The sequence below is a fragment of the Bombina bombina genome, chromosome 9 (genome assembly GCF_027579735.1).
Source record: "Bombina bombina isolate aBomBom1 chromosome 9, aBomBom1.pri, whole genome shotgun sequence".
Lineage (NCBI taxonomy): Eukaryota > Metazoa > Chordata > Amphibia > Anura > Bombinatoridae > Bombina > Bombina bombina.
Genome location: NC_069507.1, coordinates 290,084,510 through 290,106,061, shown reverse-complemented (window position 1 = coordinate 290,106,061; position 21,552 = coordinate 290,084,510). Strand labels below are relative to the sequence as shown.

General features: G+C 41.7%; 1 protein-coding gene across 1 annotated transcript in view; it reads left to right on the top strand.

The window, feature by feature from the left end:
* LOC128640611 (amiloride-sensitive sodium channel subunit alpha-like) overlaps nt 1–21,552 on the top strand; it is a 449,879-nt gene that overhangs the window by 411,661 nt on the left and 16,666 nt on the right. Inside the window, exons 10-11 of the mRNA XM_053693080.1 lie at nt 4,740–4,931; nt 5,035–5,529. Coding sequence (XP_053549055.1) covers nt 4,740–4,931; nt 5,035–5,529 — 687 coding nt within the window. The remainder of the gene's footprint in view (nt 1–4,739; nt 4,932–5,034; nt 5,530–21,552) is intronic.

Here is a 21,552-nt window from a genome sequence, read left to right as displayed (position 1 = left end):
GTGAATAAACACAGTCATTTGAAAGACAGGATAACGTTGGAGGATGCCTGATTGGCCGGTTGGACTCACACCTCTCCTGCGATTGGCTAAGATGCTGACTTGAGCGAACACACCCCTTGGAGGACGCCAGAGCGGGTTTGCGATTAATCTATTGTTTTAACAAATGCAATTTTATTCTTTTTAGATTGTGAGTGCTATTCTGTAGTAGGGCATTATATTGTCAATGAAAGGTATTTAATAATCTGCACTTAGATGCGGTTGTGCGCTCCTGTTGCTTTTTTGTTTTCATGGTAGAGAAACAAGCTGAAAATGCTTGTCTAAAAAAGCAAACCTTAGGAATTGACGATGTTCAATGTGTATGGCAACATGAAGGTATACTGACTGTGCTGAACAAAAGGTAGAATAGTCCGAATGGTCTCCATTTTGAAAGTAGGAACTCTGAGAATTCTTTTCAGAGCCTTTAGATCCAGAGCTGGTCTGAAAGTTCCCTCCTTCTTTGGAACAATGAAGAGGTTGGAATAAAACCCCTTTCCCTGTTACAATTTAGAAACAAACAATCACTCAAATAGATTCTAGATCCGAAACTGACTGAAAAAATGCCTAAGCCTTCACTGGATTTCTCTGAACATTGGACAGAAAAAAACCTTACCCTGGGAGGCCTTATTCTGAATCATATTTGATAACCCTGGGTGACTTTATTTAGCACCCAGGGATCCTGAACAGACTGGAACCAAGCCCCTTGAAGAAGGCATAACCTGCTCCCAAACAGAGCCTCTAGAATGAGAGCTGCACTTTCATGCATACTTGGATGAGGGATTAGATTTCTTGGACTTCATATACTTGTTCCAATTACAACTTGGCTTCCAGATGGTACAAGAGGAACCTTGTTTCTGAGAGGAAGAATCTTATTTCTGTTTCCTGTTTGGACAAAAAGGCCAAAAACTATTAGTAGCTTTAGATTTACCCTTACCTTCCTCTCCTGAGGAAGAAAAGCTTATTCACCTCCAGTTACAGTAGAGATAATAGAATCCAAACCAGAACCAAATAACATCTTTCCCTTAAAAGAAAGAGAAAAAAGCCTGGATTTAGAAACCATATCAGCAGATCAATTTTTTAACTATAAAGCCCTTCTAGAAAATACTGCTAAAGACATACTTTTAGCATTAATCTTAATTATACCAAAAACAGCATTACAAATTAAAACATTAGCACATTTGAGCAGCTCCAAAAGGTTTAAAAAATCTTCACTAGCAGAATAATCAGAAAACTGCAAAAAGAAAAAGCAGCAGCCTCATCAGCAATAGAAACTTCTGGTGTAAAGAGATAACCCGTTTGCTGAAATGCCCTCCTATGGAAGTATTCTAACTTACTATCTAAAGGGTCTTTAAAGGAAGAACTATCTTTCAAAGGAATATAGAACAGTGGAAGGGGGCGCACAAAATGGTATATACAATAATTATAAATGTAGCAACACACAAATAGCAGTACACATATAAGGCAAAATTGTGGAAGTCCCGTTTAGATTCAGTGTTGTGTATTATATACACTCATATGTAACCTCTACAAGGAAAAAAAGGGGATGATGGCCGCTCTCCTCCTCACAGACAAGCCAGGATGTAACTATAAAGCAAGCACAAAACAGATGGGCGCCTCATGTGTAGATCCACAGATCAATCGCAGATAAACAATATGAAAGCCAAATGGGTACTCACATTTAGCAATAGCACACTTATGTGTTAGTAGTAGCAAGCTGATATCTCAGGGTGTATCAGCTCACCCTCTCCTGGCTCCAAATTAAAGCTGGATTAGATTCATGATACACAGCTCACCCAGATACAATGTTTCCAATAGGCGGCTGGAAAGAAGGGGCTTCCACGTTGCTTAAGTTAAAAATGTTTTATTACAATCACATTTAAAAACATAAAGCAATAAGTGAAAGGGGGATCACAGCTGGCCCCCTACATGCAACGCATTACTCGACTTGTTAGACAGCCATTTCATCAGGCATATAGCACCTTTGACAAAGGCTTTGCAGCCGATACGCGTGGATACACTGTCCAAAAGCTCTAACTGGAAGGAAAGAACCGGATAGTGATCTGGAACTGCCCAAGACTACTATTACGTCTGCTCCCAGAACCGTACACCGGAATGAACCTGCCATTGAAAGAAATCTGAATGACTATCAGGGTTCAGAGCTGTGAACGGTAGGAGCATTTTTTCTATTGAACCAAGTGTGCGCACAAATTAACTCTACATCTACAAACCAGCTGATTGATGAAGGGAAACTGACTGACAGTCGCTCACACAAGGAGCTACGAGCTGTCCGAGATCACTGAGAGGTAAAAGGAAAGACCGCCTTCTGTGAGTAAACAACTTTGTCAAAACGGAGTGAAGGTAAAAATTTGTAACGCCAATAAAACAAGTGGCCATACCTGGAATACTCTGTGTATTATGTAAAGGATCACGGACCCTAAGGGTTGAATATCTATAAATATCTCTTTTGAAACATCTCAAATTTGCACCTTTGTGTGAACTGTTCTATATACCATTATTTAACAGCTGTAAAATAGAGAGCTGAACAAGTTTAATTGAGATAGAAGCAAGTAAAATACTGTTTTGTTTTTTGAAACATCTTACCCAATTAATAAAAGGTTAATTAGGGGTGTGCAATCAACCTCCTTTACACTGTATCAAGTTGTAGATGTATAAGAACTAATATTGTCAGGAATAGTATAGATATGAGTAGCCAACGTTGTTGACAATTGTACACTTATATTGCTGCTTTGTACTAGTATATCTTTCAGGTTATTTAGACTTTTTTTTTAACAGACACCGGTGTCATACAGTTTGTTTTTAGGCTGAAGTCTTTAGGTTGATATATTTTTAAATTGATTTTGAAGGAGATTGGTATATTGAATCCTCTTACTTAGAAATCCAATAATTGTGCATTTTAAATAAAAAATAAAATATTATTTTTATTAATACAAGTGAACTTTCATTTATTAACAGTCTGCCTTCCTGGCGCCACCCACACCCTTTGTTTTTTGTAATTGTTTGTAATTTCACACTTTGTGAGGAGTGTGTTTTAGTGGGTTTGGCCAGTACTGTTTTTGACTTAACTCCTAGACCACCCATATTGATATAGCACCTTACAATATTCTGAACCTTTTAAAATAGGTGTTAACCAATCAAATCACATACTGCCCAAACCGGACATGTTATGCACATCTGAACTCTTAATGAGCATGTAAACAAAAGACATATGCAACAAAAGCTTTCCTTCATTACATATATATTATTAGACTATGTCAGATATAATTATTAGGTCTACACTTACATCACCTTTCAAAGGAATAGTAGTACTATTAGCCAGAGTAGAAATGGCCCCATCCACTTTGGGAATAGTTTCCCAAAGCTCAATACTAGAAGCTTTTAAAGGATACAATTTATTAAACCTTGCAGAAGGATTAGAAGAATTACCTTTTTTAGCCCAATCTCTGGAAATATTCTAAGAGACCCTTATCAGGCATAGGAAATACATCTGGAGATTTAACCATAGGCTTAAAAACAGTATCTAAACAATGAACAGTCTGAACGCAGAAGTATCCTTAAAGTTTAGATCCTCCTGGGTAAAGGAGGTATTCTTCACACCAAGCATAGGTAGGAAAAGAGGGGTGGCTATTTTATTAGGGAAGAACATCTCATATGAAGTATTATTAGAATTTTCTGACCCAGAAAGCAGAATTTTGATTCTGAAAATTAAATTGGCTAATTCCATATTTACACTTTGTAATCTTTATGCTCCCAATAAATTTGAGATAAGTTTCTGGGAATTCTTACAATCTAAAATCTTACAATTAGGTGAAGGTAACATAATTGTAGCAGGGGATTTTAATATGGCCCCGCAGATTCCTCTCGATAGGCTTAGGCAAGCATATGCCACTTATATGTCTAAGAGAGATAAATTGGAAGGTAAAATGTTCCAAACTTTGTTTAGAAACCTGGCTCTTAAAGCCATTTGGAGGATTCAGAACCCAATTCAAATAGAATTCCCATGTAAGGCCAGAAATGTTAATTCTTTGTCTAGAATTGACTTATTCCTAGTTAGCGAGAATCTACTAAAAATAGGTGCTACAGCTAAAATTACACAAGTCACTATTTCAGATCATGCTCGAATCATATTAGACATCCCACTGAATATTCAATTACAGACCTCACGCCGTATTTTTTTCCCCAAATTTCTATTTAAAAACTTAAAATTTAAAAATTGGTTAACCGCCAGAATGACCGAATTTTTTTCCTTAAACCTTGGGACAGTTAACGACCCAAGTCTACTCTGGGAAGCAGGTAAGGCAGTAGTAAGAGGGGACATTATTGCATATATGGTTGACTTTAAACGGAAAGCCGGCCTCAGAGAAAGTGAAGTATTGAGATCACTTACCAATACTTACAACAAATATTTAGCCCAACCTACATCTGCAAATTGGAGAAAATATACCTCTGCTAAGAGGGAGAGAGATACCTCTTTAATGCATACCTCAGTCCAAGCTGACTTTAAATTTAGAGCCAAATTCTATAGGCATGGTGATAAGGCAGGTAAACTTTTGGCCAGATTAGTTAAGAATGTACAGGGGAGTTCTACCATTGATTCGCTTTTGGAACAAGACACTTTATTTAAAAACTCAAAAGAAATTCTTGATACTTTCTTTGTTTATTACAGGGATCTATATTCTTTTAAGGAATCAGATGCAGAAGCATCAGAACTTTTTTGGAAAGGTCTTAATCATCCGCTTCTGAACGATGAGGCAGTAACTAAAATTAATGCTCCCATCTCTGATCAAGAGATTCTTCATGCTATTAAAGAGTTGCGCTTGGACAAAGCCACTGGCCCAGATTCTCTCCCTAATGAGTTTTATAAGATCTTAGCTCCGGTCATTACCCCTCACTTAAAAAAATCTTTTCAATCATTTTTATATAGAAAGTAAGCCTATTCCTTTGAGTTTTGCTGCATCTACTACATCATTAATTTTGAAGCCTGGGAAAGATCCTTTGAAAAAGGAGTCCTATCAGCCTATCGCACTACTTAACTCCGATTATAAATTATTATCGTCAATTCTAGCTAAAAGACTTCAACGAGAGATAGGGATTCTTATTAATAAAGACCAGGCGGGATTTTTGTCCAAGCGCCATCTAGCAGCTAAAGTCAGAGAACTATTTTTGGTTCTTGATTACTTCTATAACTCTCAAGAAGCTTCTTCACAAGATCAGACAGATATAGCAATTGTTGCGCTTGACGCAGAAAAAGCGTTTGATTCGGTGCATCATCAGCATATCCTAACTTCCCTGTCTCATTTTGGCTTTAAAGATAATTTTATCTCCTTCATTAATAATCTCTGCAACAACTCCTCAACAAAACTGATTGTCAATAATTTAGAATCTAACTTAATTAATCTTCAGAGAGGCACAAGACAAGGCTGCCCATTATCACCTCTCTTATTTGATCTAGCGATGGAGCCTTTAGCTCTTAAGGTCAGACAGTTATTACAGGGGATAAAAATTGGCTCTTTAGAACAAAAAAATTGCCCTATACGCGGATGATGTATTAATCTACATCTCCGATTCAAGAACTAATATTCCAAGACTACTTTCGATTACTAACTCCTTTGGAACTTTCACAGGTTACAAGATTAATATATCTAAGTCAGAATTAATGTGGGTCAGAAAAAATTAGGCTTCTCTCTCTGTGATGCCTTTTAAGGAAGTTCTGTCCCACTTTAAGTACTTAGGAATTAACATATCAGTTAACCCACAAGAGTGGTATAGTCTTAATATTTCCCCCATTTTATCTAGAATAAAAGAGTATATGAGAAGTTGTCAAAATCTCCCACTTTCTTTGTCAGGACGTATTGCTTTATTTAAAATGGTCCTCCTTCCAAAAATTCTTTATCCCTTACAAAATGTTCCGGTCATTCTGAAAGTCAAAGACTGGAAAAGCCTGAACAGGGCTCTCCAGTATTTCATTTGGAAATGCAAGAGACCCCGAATCTCTTTAAATAAATTTTACCTTCCTAGAAGATTTGGGGGAATGGCTCTCCCCGATCTCAATAAATATAGCTTAGTCTTTCTTTCACGCATTGTAATAGACTGGATCTTGAATAAAGTCTATTTCACTAATAATAAGCTTGAAATGAATATTTTATATCCTTATAATCCTACAGCTTTAATTAATTGTCCGGTTCACTCAATTCCAAAAGAAGGGAAGCGTCTCAGCTCTGTATATTCGATAATACAGGCTTGGAAAAAGCTCAGGCAGAAACTAGGTATCGACTTCTCTATTCCAAAATTCCAAGGATTACGTGGCAATCCAGAATTTCAAGGAGGTACCCTGTTACGGTTACCCTTAGTCTCGCTGAGAGATGGACCGCTTAGTAGCCTGGATCCCTATTGCTAAAGAGGGGAGAAGCTGCTTTCCATAGTATTCTATATGAGTCTCGCAAATATAGAATAATCTCCCTTAGCTGCAGTACAGCTAGGATACCCTTCTGCCCACAAAACGAGTCAACGCTGCGATTGAGGGTCAAACAAGAACTCAGGACTGGGATGCCCAGCCTGCTTTTTATTAAGGTTACATGCACACAGGGCACTCCCAGGGGGAGAGGGGGGGAAGCACAAAATCCCCCATCACACATTTAGATAGAGAGCACTGTCCTTTGACAGGCCACAATAGGATTACAGTACTTAAGATAACAAGTTTACAAGTTCATCTTATCAATTAGCAGTCTGGCTCCAGAGGTGATTAGACAATAGTTTCTAAAAGCTGAAAAAAAAGAGTTAACTCTTTATGAAATGAAACTTGTTACAGTTTTCTTGGAGCCCTTCTTAGGCGCTGGCTTGCTGGTTCAGGCATTGCTGCTGGGAAATAAGCTCTTCATAACAAAATAACTAATGCTTCTGTAACATTGCTCCCTTTCTGTGGAACACTCTGGCAGACACGGTCTGACCCCTTTTCGGGGCAGACTAAGGCTGTCCAGACTGCTGGTTATGCGGGGCTGAGGTCGGTTTGTCTGGACAACCCGTCGGCGTTGCCATTCTGTTTCCCAGGTCTGTAAGTAATGGTGAAATTGAAGGTTTGCAACGATAAGCTCCAACGTAATAGCCTGCCGTTATCTCCAGAGACCCGGTTCAGCCACACCAACGGGTTATGGTCGGTGACCAGAGTGAACTCCTGACCATATAAATAGGGAGTCAATTTCTTTAATGCCCACACCAAAGCCAAACACTCCTTTTCGACCGCTGCATAGCTGACTTCGCGGGGCAGGAGCTTCCGGCTGATGTAGGCAACTGGATGCTCCCCTCCATCTTCGCCTACTTGGCTGAGGACGGCTCCCAACCCGAACATGGAAGCATCTGTATGGACGATAAAACGTTTGTTAAGGGCTGGGGCCGCCAAGACAGGAGCGTTAATTAGAGCATTTTTGAGAGCCTGGAAAGCCGTTTCACAGTGGGGAGACCACAGGACCTGTCGAGGTAAGTTCTTCTTGGTCAAGTCAGTCAGGGGTTTGGCAAGTGTGCTGTAGTCTGGTACGAACCGTCTATAGTACCCTGCCGTGCCCAGGAAGGCTAGGACCTGAGTCTTAGTGATGGGGGTGGGCCAATTGGCGACAGCTTCTATTTTGGCCGGCTCTGGTCGCTGCTTTCCACACCCCACCCGGTGACCCAGGTACTGTACCTCGGCCATCCCAAAGTGGCATTTTTCTGGCTTCAGAGTCAGGCCAGCAGCCCGGATCTGATCCAGAACCATTCCCACATGAGCTAAGTGGTCCTCCCAGGACTCACTGTGGATCGCTATGTCGTCCAGGTAGGCGCAAGCAAAACTCTGGAAGCCATCCAGGAGCCTATCCACCAAGCGCTGGAATGTAGCTGGGGCATTCTTCATCCCAAACGGCATTACCCTAAACTGATATAAGCCGAATGGGGTGACGAATGCCGACTTGGGGATAGCCTCCGGGGCCAGGGGAATCTGCCAGTAACCTTTGCAGAGGTCAATAGTGGTCAGGTAATTTCCCCTGGCTATACGATCGAGTAGCTCGTCTACCCTGGGCATAGGGTAAGCGTCCGTCACGGTATTTTCATTGAGCCTCCGATAGTCTACGCAGAACCGGGTGGTCCCATCTTTCTTGGGCACCAAGACAACTGGGGAGGCCCAGGGACTATCGGAGGGCTCAATTACCCTGAGCTGGAGCATCTCATCGATCTCCTTCTTCATTCCTGTCCTAACTGCTTCGGGGATTCGGTACGGAGCCTGGCGCAAGGGAGCTTGTCCCGGAGTATCTACCTGGTGGGTGGTTAAAGTAGTGTACCCTGGCTTCGGGGAGAAGGTGAGGTGTTTGGACTGGAGGAGTTGGTTGAGCTGCTCCCTTTCAGTGGGGCTAAGTCGGTCCCCTATCTGAACCTGCGCCACTATACCTGTGGGGAGGCTCTTTTCTAATAGGTCTGGAATGGGTAAACTGTCGGGGTCTTCCTGAGGGGAACAACATACGGCCGTCACGTTCTCTGGTCGCTCAAAATATTCCTTGAGCATGTTTACATGGAATGTCTTTCTAAGATTGTTGTCGTGGCAGCTAGCTATCACATAAGTGGTGTCTCCCCTTTTCTCTACGATCTGGTAGGGACCCTGCCAGGACGCCTGCAATTTGTCTGTCTTCACCGGCTTAAGTACTAACACCTTTTGTCCTATGGTGAAGATTCTCTTTCGGGCCCCCCGATCGTACCATACTTTCTGTCTTCTCTGGGCCAACTGGAGATTAGCCCGCACGGATTTGGCTAATTGCTCCATTCGGTCCCTGAGTTCCAGCACGTATGGCACAATTGGGACACCGTCAGCCTCCATCTCTCCCTCCCAGTGCTCCCGGATCAGGTTTAGGGGTCCCCGTACCTTTCTTCCGTAGAGCAACTCGAAGGGAGAGAACCCTGTCGTTTCCTGGGGCACCTCCCGATAAGCAAATAGGAGGTGCGGCAGGAAGCGTTCCCAGTCTCGGTATTCCTGAGTGAACGTCTTGAGCATTTGCTTGAGGGTCCCATTGAACCTCTCACACAGCCCGTTCGTCTGGGGGTGGTATGGGGAGCTTAGGAGGGACTTAATTTTGCAAACCTGCCAGAGTTGTTGGGTCAATTCAGCCGTAAATTGGGTGCCTCGGTCGGATAGGATTTCTTTTGGAAATCCTACCCGGGAGAACACCTGTACTAGTGCATTCGCTACCGTATCCGCTTGTATGTTGGATAGGGCGACAGCCTCTGGGTACCTGGTAGCGTAGTCCACTACGGTAAGAATGTATCGCTTACCGGAGGGACTAGGGGTAGCCAGTGGTCCCACTAGGTCAATAGCAACCCGGCTGAAGGGTTCCTCTACAATGGGCATATTTACTAGCTGGGCTTTAGGGTGATCGCCTCGCCTTCCTACTCGTTGACACACATCGCAGGTGTTACAGTAAGTTCTAACGTCAGCGTGCACCCCTGGCCAAAAGAACGTGTGAGTAATGCGGTGTAGGGTACGGGTAACGGCTAGGTGGCCTGCTAAGGGGATGTCGTGGCCTATTTTGAGGATTTCTTGACGGTATTTGTGGGGCACTACCAGCTGTCGCCTACGCTGTCCCCTTTTCTCTGTCCAGCGGTATAGTTTCCCTTTTTCCCATAAGAATGTTTCGTTATCTGCCCCGCCCCCTCCGGTCTCTGCTCGTTCCCGGTACTTTTGTAAGGTCGGGTCAGTCTTAGACTCTGCCTCGAAGGCATCTGGGGTGTCCCAGGGTATGGGGCCTAACCTGTCAGGCAAGGTCGGGGTAGGTCTTACCTGTGTCTCCCGCACTGGTGAGAGCTCTCGCTCCGTCCGGGCTTGGGCCCGTGTAGTCACTGGGTCCGCCTCGTTGTTGCATACTGGAGCATAGGCAGAAGTCATGGGGCCCAAATCGTTGCCCAGTAGTACTTCGGCAGGTAAATTATCCATTAGGCCCACGTTCACAGCCCCCTTTCCCGCTCCCCAATCAAGATGCACTTTAGCTGTTGGAATTTTGTACACATCCCCCCCCGCCACTCTAACGGCCACAGTCTGTCCGGATCGCTTGTGCTCTGGCACCAAATGACTCTGTACCAGCGTGATAGTAGCCCCTGTGTCTCGCAATCCCTCGGTAGATCGCCCCTCGAGCCATACCCTCTGCCGATGGTGCTGGCGGTTATCTGAGGCAGCATATACAGGGTCTGCCTCGTGAAGCGGCCCCACATATCCCTCCATAGGGGCCTCTTGGTTAACACAGAGGGCCCGGGCCGGACGATAGGACCCAGAGCGGTAATTGTAATTCCTGGGTGTCTGGTGCGTATTAAGGGGGCAGCTAGCCATGAAATGCCCTGGTTGCTTGCATCGGTGGCAAGTCGGTCTGGGACGCTCAGAGCTGTTATTGGGTGGTCCTGAGTGTCGGACGGGCCCTGTGGGCACCGGGGCTCGGAATTCAGCACGAGGGGGTGCACGGTAAACCTCTCTGGGTTCGACCCGTGCTGGAGCTCGGTAGTTCATGGGTTCGTGAAGACGGGAGTCATAATGTTCATCGGCCAATTTGGCTGCTTCTTCTAAGGTAGAAGGCCGCCTGTCTCGCAGCCATTCCTTCCCTTGCTGTTCCATGCCATTATAAAAATGTTCTAAGAGAAACAATTGTAAAATTTCCTCCCCAGTCACCGCTTTACTTCCGCTCAGCCAGTGATTTGCCGCTCTCCGCATTCGGTGCGCCCATTCCATATGGGTATCGTTAGGCTTCTTTTCCGTGCCCCGAAACTGTCGGCGATACGTGTCCGGAGTTACAGCGTACCGTCGCAACAGTGTCTCCTTAACTAGCTCATACTGTGTCACTTCCTCAGCACCCAGAGTACGAAAGGCTTCCAGGGCTCGCCCGGATAGTTTCCCAGACAATATCGTGGGCCACTCTCTGTTGGGAATCTGGTGCAGGGCACATTGCCTTTCGAAGTCCGCCAAATATTCATCAATCCCTGTCTCGCTCTCTAGGAAGGGTCGAAATGCCGCATAGGGTATCTTGGGCCTCCCAGCATTTTCGACAGGGATGATTACCTGCGGGGCTTCAGCATTGCGGTGTGCGTTCGCTAGGTTGAGTTCGTGGGCTCGAGTCTCTCGTATATCCTCGTCCGCCTCCGCCATCAACTGCTGTACCAATTCCATGGAGGGGTTCGGCCCGTATAATGAGAGCCTTTCCCGAACAATCCTGGTTTTTTCGTCACTAATCGTGGTCGGTGTTTCCGCCATTGTGAAGCTCTGATCCAGTTCGGTCAATTCTGCGATCAGCTCTCTCCTCGGCCGGTTGCTGGCGTACCCCCCTCTGCTTTCAAGTAAATCCTTTAGGGTTGTACGCTTCAATTTTTCGTAAGCGCTCTCCATCCGTTCTGTACCTCTCCTAGGAAATCCAGGAAAATCCCGCCGCTGCCGCCAAATGTTACGGTTACCCTTAGTCTCGCTGAGAGATGGACCGCTTAGTAGCCTGGATCCCTATTGCTAAAGAGGGGAGAAGCTGCTTTCCATAGTATTCTATATGAGTCTCGCAAATATAGAATAATCTCCCTTAGCTGCAGTACAGCTAGGATACCCTTCTGCCCACAAAACGAGTCAACGCTGCGATTGAGGGTCAAACAAGAACTCAGGACTGGGATGCCCAGCCTGCTTTTTATTAAGGTTACATGCACACAGGGCACTCCCAGGGGGAGAGGGGGGGAAGCACAAAATCCCCCATCACACATTTAGATAGAGAGCACTGTCCTTTGACAGGCCACAATAGGATTACAGTACTTAAGATAACAAGTTTACAAGTTCATCTTATCAATTAGCAGTCTGGCTCCAGAGGTGATTAGACAATAGTTTCTAAAAGCTGAAAAAAAAGAGTTAACTCTTTATGAAATGAAACTTGTTACAGTTTTCTTGGAGCCCTTCTTAGGCGCTGGCTTGCTGGTTCAGGCATTGCTGCTGGGAAATAAGCTCTTCATAACAAAATAACTAATGCTTCTGTAACATACCCAATCTCAAATATTTCAGATTTGGCATGAGAAGGGCTTGACTTTTTTGACTCAATTTATAGATCAAGACACTCTATCAGTAAAAACCTTTGATAGGCTGAAGCAGGAATTTTACCTAAGTAATAAGGACTTTTTTGCTTACCTCCAGGCCACACATTATCTTTTCTCACTCACTGAGAAATTTGGTTGGCTCTGGTCCTGGGGGAAGCTAGATAACTGGCCTATTCTTGCTAAAAATGATTTATCCTCCATTTCAATCTGGTATGACTTGGTGGTTAGTCAATATGGAGATTCTAATCTACATCACATAACACAAAAGTGGAATCTTCTGTCTCCAGAATTAGATATTGAGGTGGATCAGGTGGAAAAGTCCATAGCCATAATAGCGCAGACTACTCTATGTGCAAGTTGGAGTGAGTCACATATTAAATTACTCTATAGGTCTTATTATACCCCATTAAAGGGTTTTAAATGGCATAATCTTAAATTTAATATATGCCCTAAATGTGCATACCCGGCAGCGGATATAATCCATATGATATGGTCGTGCCCCCGGATAAAACAACTCTGGCGGAAAATAGAATTTTCGCTCATTAAGGTATTAAAGATTCCCGCTTTTTCTCTCTCTCTGGCAGAGGTTGTTTTTCTTATAGAATTCCCTTTATCTCCGGAGCACAAAAAAGCTAGAAATATGACAATTCTGGCAGCAAGAAATCTAATTTTTAAGAAATGGCGAGACCCCTCGGTCCCCAGTATTCTAGAAATTAAAAATTATATGAAAAAACAATGCATCATTGAACAGATGGACACGACCTTAACCTCCGAAAGGGAAGTAACTCTTTTCTTTAAAAAATGGTCCACATTTATTAAGATCTTTCCTTCAGATGAAATAGATCAACTAATCTATCCTTTTAGACATTCCGAAATAGTATTATTAGATCGTTGGAAACACTCATTCTCTCCCCCCCCCCACCCCTTTCTTCCCTCCTCCTCCTTTTTTTTTTTTTTTTTCCTCCTCTCCCCTTCCCCCCTCTCTCCCTGTTTCTTAGCCGTTATGGTTATATTGCTCAGTCAGTGATTAGCCGAGAGGAAGAATCTGTATAAGAATTCAAGGTTATAATGGAAAACATGAGGCTTATTTTCTACATGTTAATATTAAGCTGAATATGAAGCAAGTTGATATTTGTTTGAATGTTCATTTTCTTTTTCTTTGTCTTTTTTTTAACTGTTCTGGTTGTTCTTTTTTTGAGTTGTACTTATGCAATATATGTCTCAATAAAAAATGATATATAAAAACAAAAACAAACAATGAACAGGCTTATCCCCATCAACTTTATGATCTTTAACCTCTAAAGTAAGCAACATTTCTTTTAAAAGTGAACGAATATGCTCAATTTTAAATAAATAAGAGGATGTTTTCAATTCATGATCAGAGGAAGTCCCCCTGATCAACTGAAAAAACTTCCCCTTCTGAGGACACAGCAGCTTCATGTCTAGAAACATTAACCTTAGCAGTCTGAGAGCTAATAGAAGGTAAATTCTGAACTGACCTTTTACGCTTACTTGAAGGAGGCATGGCCGGCAACATTCCTTGATTCCTTGACCACAGGGCCAAAGGCAGTAGGGTTCTCCTATAAGTAACAAACAGAAGGAGCAGTAAAACATTTAGAAGTAATAGTAGCACTAGACTGGTCAGAATGCATTAAAATATTAATACATTTATTGCATAAGTTAGCCAAAGGAAAAACTTCAGCCTGTTTACAATACAAACATTTAACACTGGTAGGGAAGTGTTCAGGTGACTCAGCTTCTAAGGCAGATTTAGAGACAAAGTCAAATGGATCCATAACTGCAGAGAACTAATACAGAAGTAAAAAAACAACAAGCATACAGCTAAATGCTAATATCCCAATTAGAAGAGCATTTGAAGGAAGGGAAACACTTAACCCCTCTGAAAGAAACTCTTAAAAAAACTTACAAATACAACAATCAGTAAAGCAGAGATGAGCAGCACCCAGGACATCTGACACTTTTTCAAACTGTTGCCATAACAAGAAAAAAAGGATTCCAAAATGTATGCTGTCACATTGATGCAGACAGGCCCGAAAGCCGTGTGTCATCATGCATCAACGTGCGTCAAAAATATTTGGTCACGAAAAAAAAACCAGGAGTGAATTACAAAAATGCATCTGCTGAATGAGTCGGAAAAAATGATGCATATTAAAAAATACATTAAAGGGTTTTTTAAAGGTATATAAGATATATCGCAACTTCAGAGCTCTGGTTAATTGTTTTGCCAAAATAATAAAATACATTACAAAGAACATTTACACTCATAATAACACCATCTAATAAAAATTATTAAGAAAAAATATTGCACACAAAAGTTATAAAGGCTCAAAGATATGAGGTCTCTGGTGTTTTTAAAAAAAAGGCAGGCAGATTTAACATAGATATACATGTCTAAAGATGGATTTGTGTGTGTATATATATATATATATATATATATATATATATATATATATATATATATACATACATACATACATACATACATACATACATACATACATACATACATACATACATACATACATACATATATATATATACATATATACATACATATATACATACATATATACATACATACACTACCAGTCAAAAGTTTTAGAACACCCCCATTTTTCCAGTTTTTATTGAAATTTAAGCAGTTGAAGTCTAGGGAATAACCTGGAATGGTTAAAAAAGATACTAGTTTGCGCAAATAAATGCTAAAGAGTGGTGGGGAAAATAGGATACAATAATTTTACTAAACATTCACAGTTAAAAATTCATCACAGTTATAAATGGTACATGAAATTAATACATAAAATCACACATAACTACACTTGGCGTCAAGAACAGCAATAGACAATCTGAGACACAAAAAGATACAGATTATTAATCTCAAGGATACAAATTGCTGCCAACAAACTCGGAATGGCAGAAATCCTATCGGCTAGATTTAGAGTTTTGTCGGTAACGACCCGCGTAGCTAACGCTGGCTTTTTTCTGGCCGCACCTTTAAAATAACTCTGGTATTGAGAGTCCACAGAATGGCTGCGTTAGGCTCCAAAAAGGGAGCGTAGAGCATAATTTAACGCCACTGCAACTCTCGATACCAGAGTTGCTTACGGACGCGGCCAGCCTCAAAAACGTGCTCGTGCACGATTCCCCCATAGAAAACAATGGGGCTGTTTGAGCTGAAAAAAAACCTAACACCTGCAAAAAAGCAGCGTTCAGCTCCTAATGCGGCACCATTGTTTCCTATGGGGAAACACTTCCTATGTCTGCACCTAACACCCTAACATGAACCCCGAGTCTAAACACCCCTAACCTTACACTTATTAACCCCTAATCTGCCGCCCCCGCTATCGCTGACCCCTGCATATTATTATTAACCCCTAATCTGCCGCTCCGTAAACCGCCGCAACCTACATTATAGCTATGTACCCCTAATCTGCTGCCCCTAACACCGCCGACCCCTATATTATATTTATTAACCCCTAATCTGCCGCCCACAACGTCGCCCCCACCTGCCTACACTTATTAACCCCTAATCTGCCAAGCGGAGCTCACCGCTATTCTAATAAATGTATTAACCCCTAAAGCTAATTCTAACCCTAACCCTAACACCCCCTTAAATTAAATATAATTTTATTATAACGAAATAAATTAACTCTTATTAAATAACTTATTCCTATTTAAAGCTAAATACTTACCTGTAAAATAAACCCTAATATAGCTACAATATAAATTATAGTTACATTGTAGCTATTTTAGGATTAATATTTATTTTACAGGCAACTTTGTAATTATTTTAACCAGGTACAATAGCTATTAAATAGTTAAGAACTATTTAATAGTTACCTAGTTAAAATAATAACAAAATTACCTGTAAAATAAATCCTAACCTAAGTTACAATTAAACCTAACACTACACTATCATTAAATTAATTAAATAAAATATCTACAATTACCTACAATTAAACCTAACACTACACTATCAATACATTAATTAAATACAATATCTACAAATAACTACAATGAAATAAACTAACTAAAGTACAAAAAATAAAAAAGAACTAAGTTACAAAAAATAAAAAAATATTTACAAACATAAGAAAAATCTTACAACAATTTTAAACTAATTACACCTACTCTAAGCCCCCTAATAAAATAACAAAGCCCCCCAAAATAAAAAAATGCCCTACCCTATTCTAAATTACTAAAGTTCAAAGCTCTTTTACCTTACCAGCCCTGAACAGGGCCCTTTGCGGGGCATGCCCCAAGAAGTTCAGCTCTTTTGCCTGTAAAAAAAAACATACAATACCCTCCCCAACATTACAACCCACCACCCACATACCCCTAATCTAACCCAAACCCCCCTTAAATAAACCTAACACTAAGCCCCTGAAGATCTTCCTACCTTATCTTCACCATACCAGGTTCACCGATCGGTCCAGAAGAGCTCCTCCGATGTCCTGATCCAAGCCCAAGCGGGGGGCTGAAGATGTCCATGATCCGGTAGAAGTCTTCATCCAAGCGGGGCAGAAGAGGTCTTCCATCCGATTGAAGTCTTCATCCAAGCGGCATCTTCTATCGTCATCCATCCGGAGCGGAGCGGCAGCATCCTGAAGACCTCCGATGCGGAACATCCATCCTGGCCGACGACTGAACGACGAATGACGGTTCCTTTAAATGACGTCATCCAAGATGGCGTCCCTCGAATTCCGATTGGCTGATAGGATTCTATCAGCCAATCGGAATTAAGGTAGGAATATTCTGATTGGCTGATGGAATCAGCCAATCAGAATCAAGTTCAATCCGATTGGCTGATCCAATCAGCCAATCAGATTGAGCTCGCATTCTATTGGCTGATCGGAACAGCCAATAGAATGCAAGCTCAATCTGATTGGCTGATTGGATCAGCCAATCGGATTGAACTTGATTCTGATTGGCTGATTCCATCAGCCAATCAGAATATTCCTACCTTAATTCCGATTGGCTGATAGAATCCTATCAGCCAATCGGAATTCGAGGGATGCCATCTTGGATGACGTCATTTAAAGGAACCGTCATTCGTCGTTCAGTCGTCGGCCAGGATGGATGTTCCGCGTCGGAGGTCTTCAGGATGCTGCCGCTCCGCTCCGGATGGATGACGATAGAAGATGCCGCTTGGATGAAGACTTCAATCGGATGGAAGACCTCTTCTGCCCCGCTTGGATGAAGACTTCTACCGGATCATGGACATCTTCAGCCCCCCGCTTGGGCTTGGATCAGGACATCGGAGGAGCTCTTCTGGACCGATCGGTGAACCTGGTATGGTGAAGATAAGGTAGGAAGATCTTCAGGGGCTTAGTGTTAGGTTTATTTAAGGGGGGTTTGGGTTAGATTAGGGGTATGTGGGTGGTGGGTTGTAATGTTGGGGGGGGGTATTGTATGTTTTTTTTTACAGGCAAAAGAGCTGAACTTCTTGGGGCATGCCCCGCAAAGGGCCCTGTTCAGGGCTGGTAAGGTAAAAGAGCTTTGAACTTTAGTAATTTAGAATAGGGTAGGGCATTTTTTTTATTTTGGGGGGCTTTGTTATTTTATTAGGAGGCTTAGAGTAGGTGTAATTAGTTTAAAATTGTTGTAAGATTTTTCTTATGTTTGTAAATATTTTTTTATTTTTTGTAACTTAGTTCTTTTTTATTTTTTGTACTTTAGTTAGTTTATTTCATTGTAGTTATTTGTAGATATTGTATTTAATTAATGTATTGATAGTGTAGTGTTAGGTTTAATTGTAGGTAATTGTAGATATTTTATTTAATTAATTTAATGATAGTGTAGTGTTAGGTTTAATTGTAACTTAGGTTAGGATTTATTTTACAGGTAATTTTGTTATTATTTTAACTAGGTAACTATTAAATAGTTCTTAACTATTTCATAGCTATTGTACCTGGTTAAAATAATTACAAAGTTGCCTGTAAAATAAATATTAATCCTAAAATAGCTACAATATAATTATTATTTATATTGTAGCTATATTAGGATTTATTTTACAGGTAAGTATTTAGCTTTAAATAGGAATAATGTATTTAATAAGAGTTAATTAATTTCGTTAGATTAAAATTATATTTAACTTAGGGGGGTGTTAGTGTTAGGGTTAGACTTAGCTTTAGGGGTTAATACATTTATTAGAATAGCGGTGAGCTCCGGTCGGCAGATTAGGGGTTAATAATTGAAGTTAGGTGTCTGCGATGTTAGGGAGGGCAGATTAGGGGTTAATACTATTTATTATAGGGTTAGTGAGGCGGATTAGGGGTTAATAACTTTATTATAGTAGCGGTGTGGTCCACTCTGCAGATTAGGGGTTAATAAGTGTAGGCAGGTGGAGGCGACGTTGAGGGGGGCAGATTAGGGGTTAATAAATATAATATAGGGGTCGGCGGTGTTAGGGGCAGCAGATTAGGGGTACATAAGGATAACTTAAGTAGCAGCGCTTTGCGGTCGGCAGATTATGGGTTAATTATTGTAGGTAGTTGGCGGCGACGTTGTGGGGGGCAGATTAGGGGGGTTAATAAATATAATACAGGGGTCGGCGGTGTTAGGGGCAGCAGATTAGGGGTACATAAGTATAACGTAGGTGGCGGTCGACAGATTAGGGGTTAAAAAAATTTAATCGAGTGGCGGCGATGTGGGGGGACCTCAGTTTAGGGGTACATAGGTAGTTTATGGGTGTTAGTGTACTTTAGAGCACAGTAGTTAAGAGCTTTATGAACCGGCGTTAGCCCAAAAAGCTCTTAACTCCTGTTTTTTTTTCTGCGGCTGGAGTTTTGTCGTTAGAATTCTAACGCTCACTTCAGCCACGACTCTAAATACCGGAGTTAGAAAGATCCCATTGAAAAGATAGGATACGCAATTTACGTAAGGGGATCTGCGGTATGGAAAAGTCGCGGCTGAAAAGTGAGCGTTAGACCCTTTTTTGACTGACTCCAAATACCGGCGGTAGCCTAAAACCAGCGTTAGGAGCCTCTAACGCTGGTTTTCACGGCTACCGCCAAACTCTAAATCTAGGCCTATGAGAATATAAGGAATACTATGCAGCCGTTCCTCTGTGGACCAAAAGAAAGCGAAGATTCCTTGAAGCAATATCAAGAGATTGGGCAATATAATTAGTCCATACTCACATATCAGTAATGGAAGATGCGTTCGCTGCAATACGCTGCTGTTTGAAACACTTCTTGCCGGTTTTCTGATAATTAAAGGAAATCCGTCCCAGCTTCAGGCGTTCCTTTCAGTGCCTCACGTCAAGTGCAGACTCTCTGCAGACCCGGGCCGCGATCCGATAAAAATTGTCGCCCGCAAAAGCCGGCAACGCCAAATTTTGTGCTGGTTTGGTATCACATATACGGCGTAACATAGAAGTTACGCTCGTATATTTCTGCCTTCGGCCGTAGTTTTGTTAGGCCATAGACAGGTATACCAAACCAGCGCAGTTTGGTATCCAATATACAGCGTAAGGATTTACGTGGCGAAAATGGAGAAAGCTTACTCCATTTTCACCTCGCCACAAATTGCAGGCGTAGTAAGCCTTACGCTGTGTATTGGAGCCCCGTAACTCCCTAAACTAGCTGCAAAATAAAACCTAACACCTAACGCATGCGCAATGTCTATCTACCTGTCAACCCTTAAAGGGGCTTTTTGCGGGGCATTGTCACAAAGTAATCAGCTCTTTTGCCTGTAATCTAAATCCCCCTACACCGCCGCCACCTATAATAAATGTATTAACCCCTAATCTAATCCCCCTACACCGCCGCCACCTATATTAAAATTATTAACCCCTAATCTAATCCCCCTATACCGCCGCCACCTATATTAAATTTATTAACCCCTAAAATACTAAAATATCCCTACCACTAAACCTAAGTCTAACCCTACAAATAGCCCTGAAAAGGGCCTTTTGTGTGGCAATGCCCCAAAGTAACCAGCTCTTTTACCAGCCCTTAAAAGGGCTTTTTGCGAGGCATTGTCACAAAGTAATCAGCTCTTTTGCCTGTAATCTAAATCCCCCTACACCGCCGCCACCTATATTAAATATATTAACCCCTAATCTAATCCCCCCTACACCGCCGCCACCTATATTAAAATTATTAACCCCTAATCTAATCCCCCTATACCGCCGCCACCTATATTAAATATATTAAACCCTAATCTAATCCCCCCTACACCGCCGCCACCTATATTAAATATATTAACCCCTAATCTGACCCCCCTACACCGCAGCCACCTATATTAACTATATTAAACCTAATTATATTAGGGTTAATATAGTTAATATATTGTATATATTAAATATATTAACCCTATCTAACTCTAACACCCCTAACTTAATTATTATTAAAATAAATCTAAATAATATTAATAATATTAACTAAATTATTCCTATTTAAAACTAAATACTTACCTGTAAAATAAACCCTAAGATAGCTACAATATAATTAATAATTACATTGTAGCTATTTTAGGGTTTATAGTTATTTTACAGGTAACTTGGTATTTATTTTAACTAGGTACAATAGCTATTAAATAGTTAATAACTATTTAATGGTTAGAAGAGGAGATAAAGAGGGCGCCACATAGTGTGATATTGTTTCATGCAGAATGATACAAATCTAGAGAGGTAATGTACAATCTCGCCTGCTAGCACTTAAATCAGTGGCTAGTACACTGCCAAACAGGATCCTTCCTGGGGCTCTTCCTTAAAGCTGTGGGCTCCAAATGTATCTTCAGTATTAGCTGTGAGCAAATCTTCGTTTTGCAACTTTGAAATATTGCTCAGTATTGTTGCATAAAAGAATGTATACAACTTCCAGAATTAAAAGAGTTAAAAAGGCTTTATTATAACGCGTTTCTCAACCTCCAAGGGTCGTTTCATCAGATATCAAAGCTAACTATTCTAATCAGCCAATAGAATTACAGTAGCTCTTATTCTATTGGCTATTCAAATCAGCCAATAGAATTAAAGTAGCTTGCATCCAATTGGCTGATTTGAATTTGAAGGCTCAAATCAGCCAATAGGAATTCAAGGGACGCCATTTTTAATCGCGTACCTTGAATTCCTATTCAGTGTACGGCGGCGATCGTATGAAGAGGATCCTCCACGCTCCGGCTCCGGTCTTCAGTTCCAGTGGTCTTCAGTTCCAGCGTCGCCGATCTTCAGTTCCAGCATCGCCGGTCTTCAGTTCCAGATGGACGGTCTTCAGCTCCGCAGTCATCGGTCTTCAACTCCTCCGCTCCGCGCCGGCTAGATCCTGGAAGAAGAAGAGGTTACCGCCTGGAAGAAGACTTCTCCGCCGGTCTTCAGGACAGGTAAGGAGCACTTGGGGGTTAGACTTAGGTTTTTTTAAGGGGGGATTGGGTGGTTTAGAATAGGGGTATGTGGGTGGTGGGTTGTAATGGGGG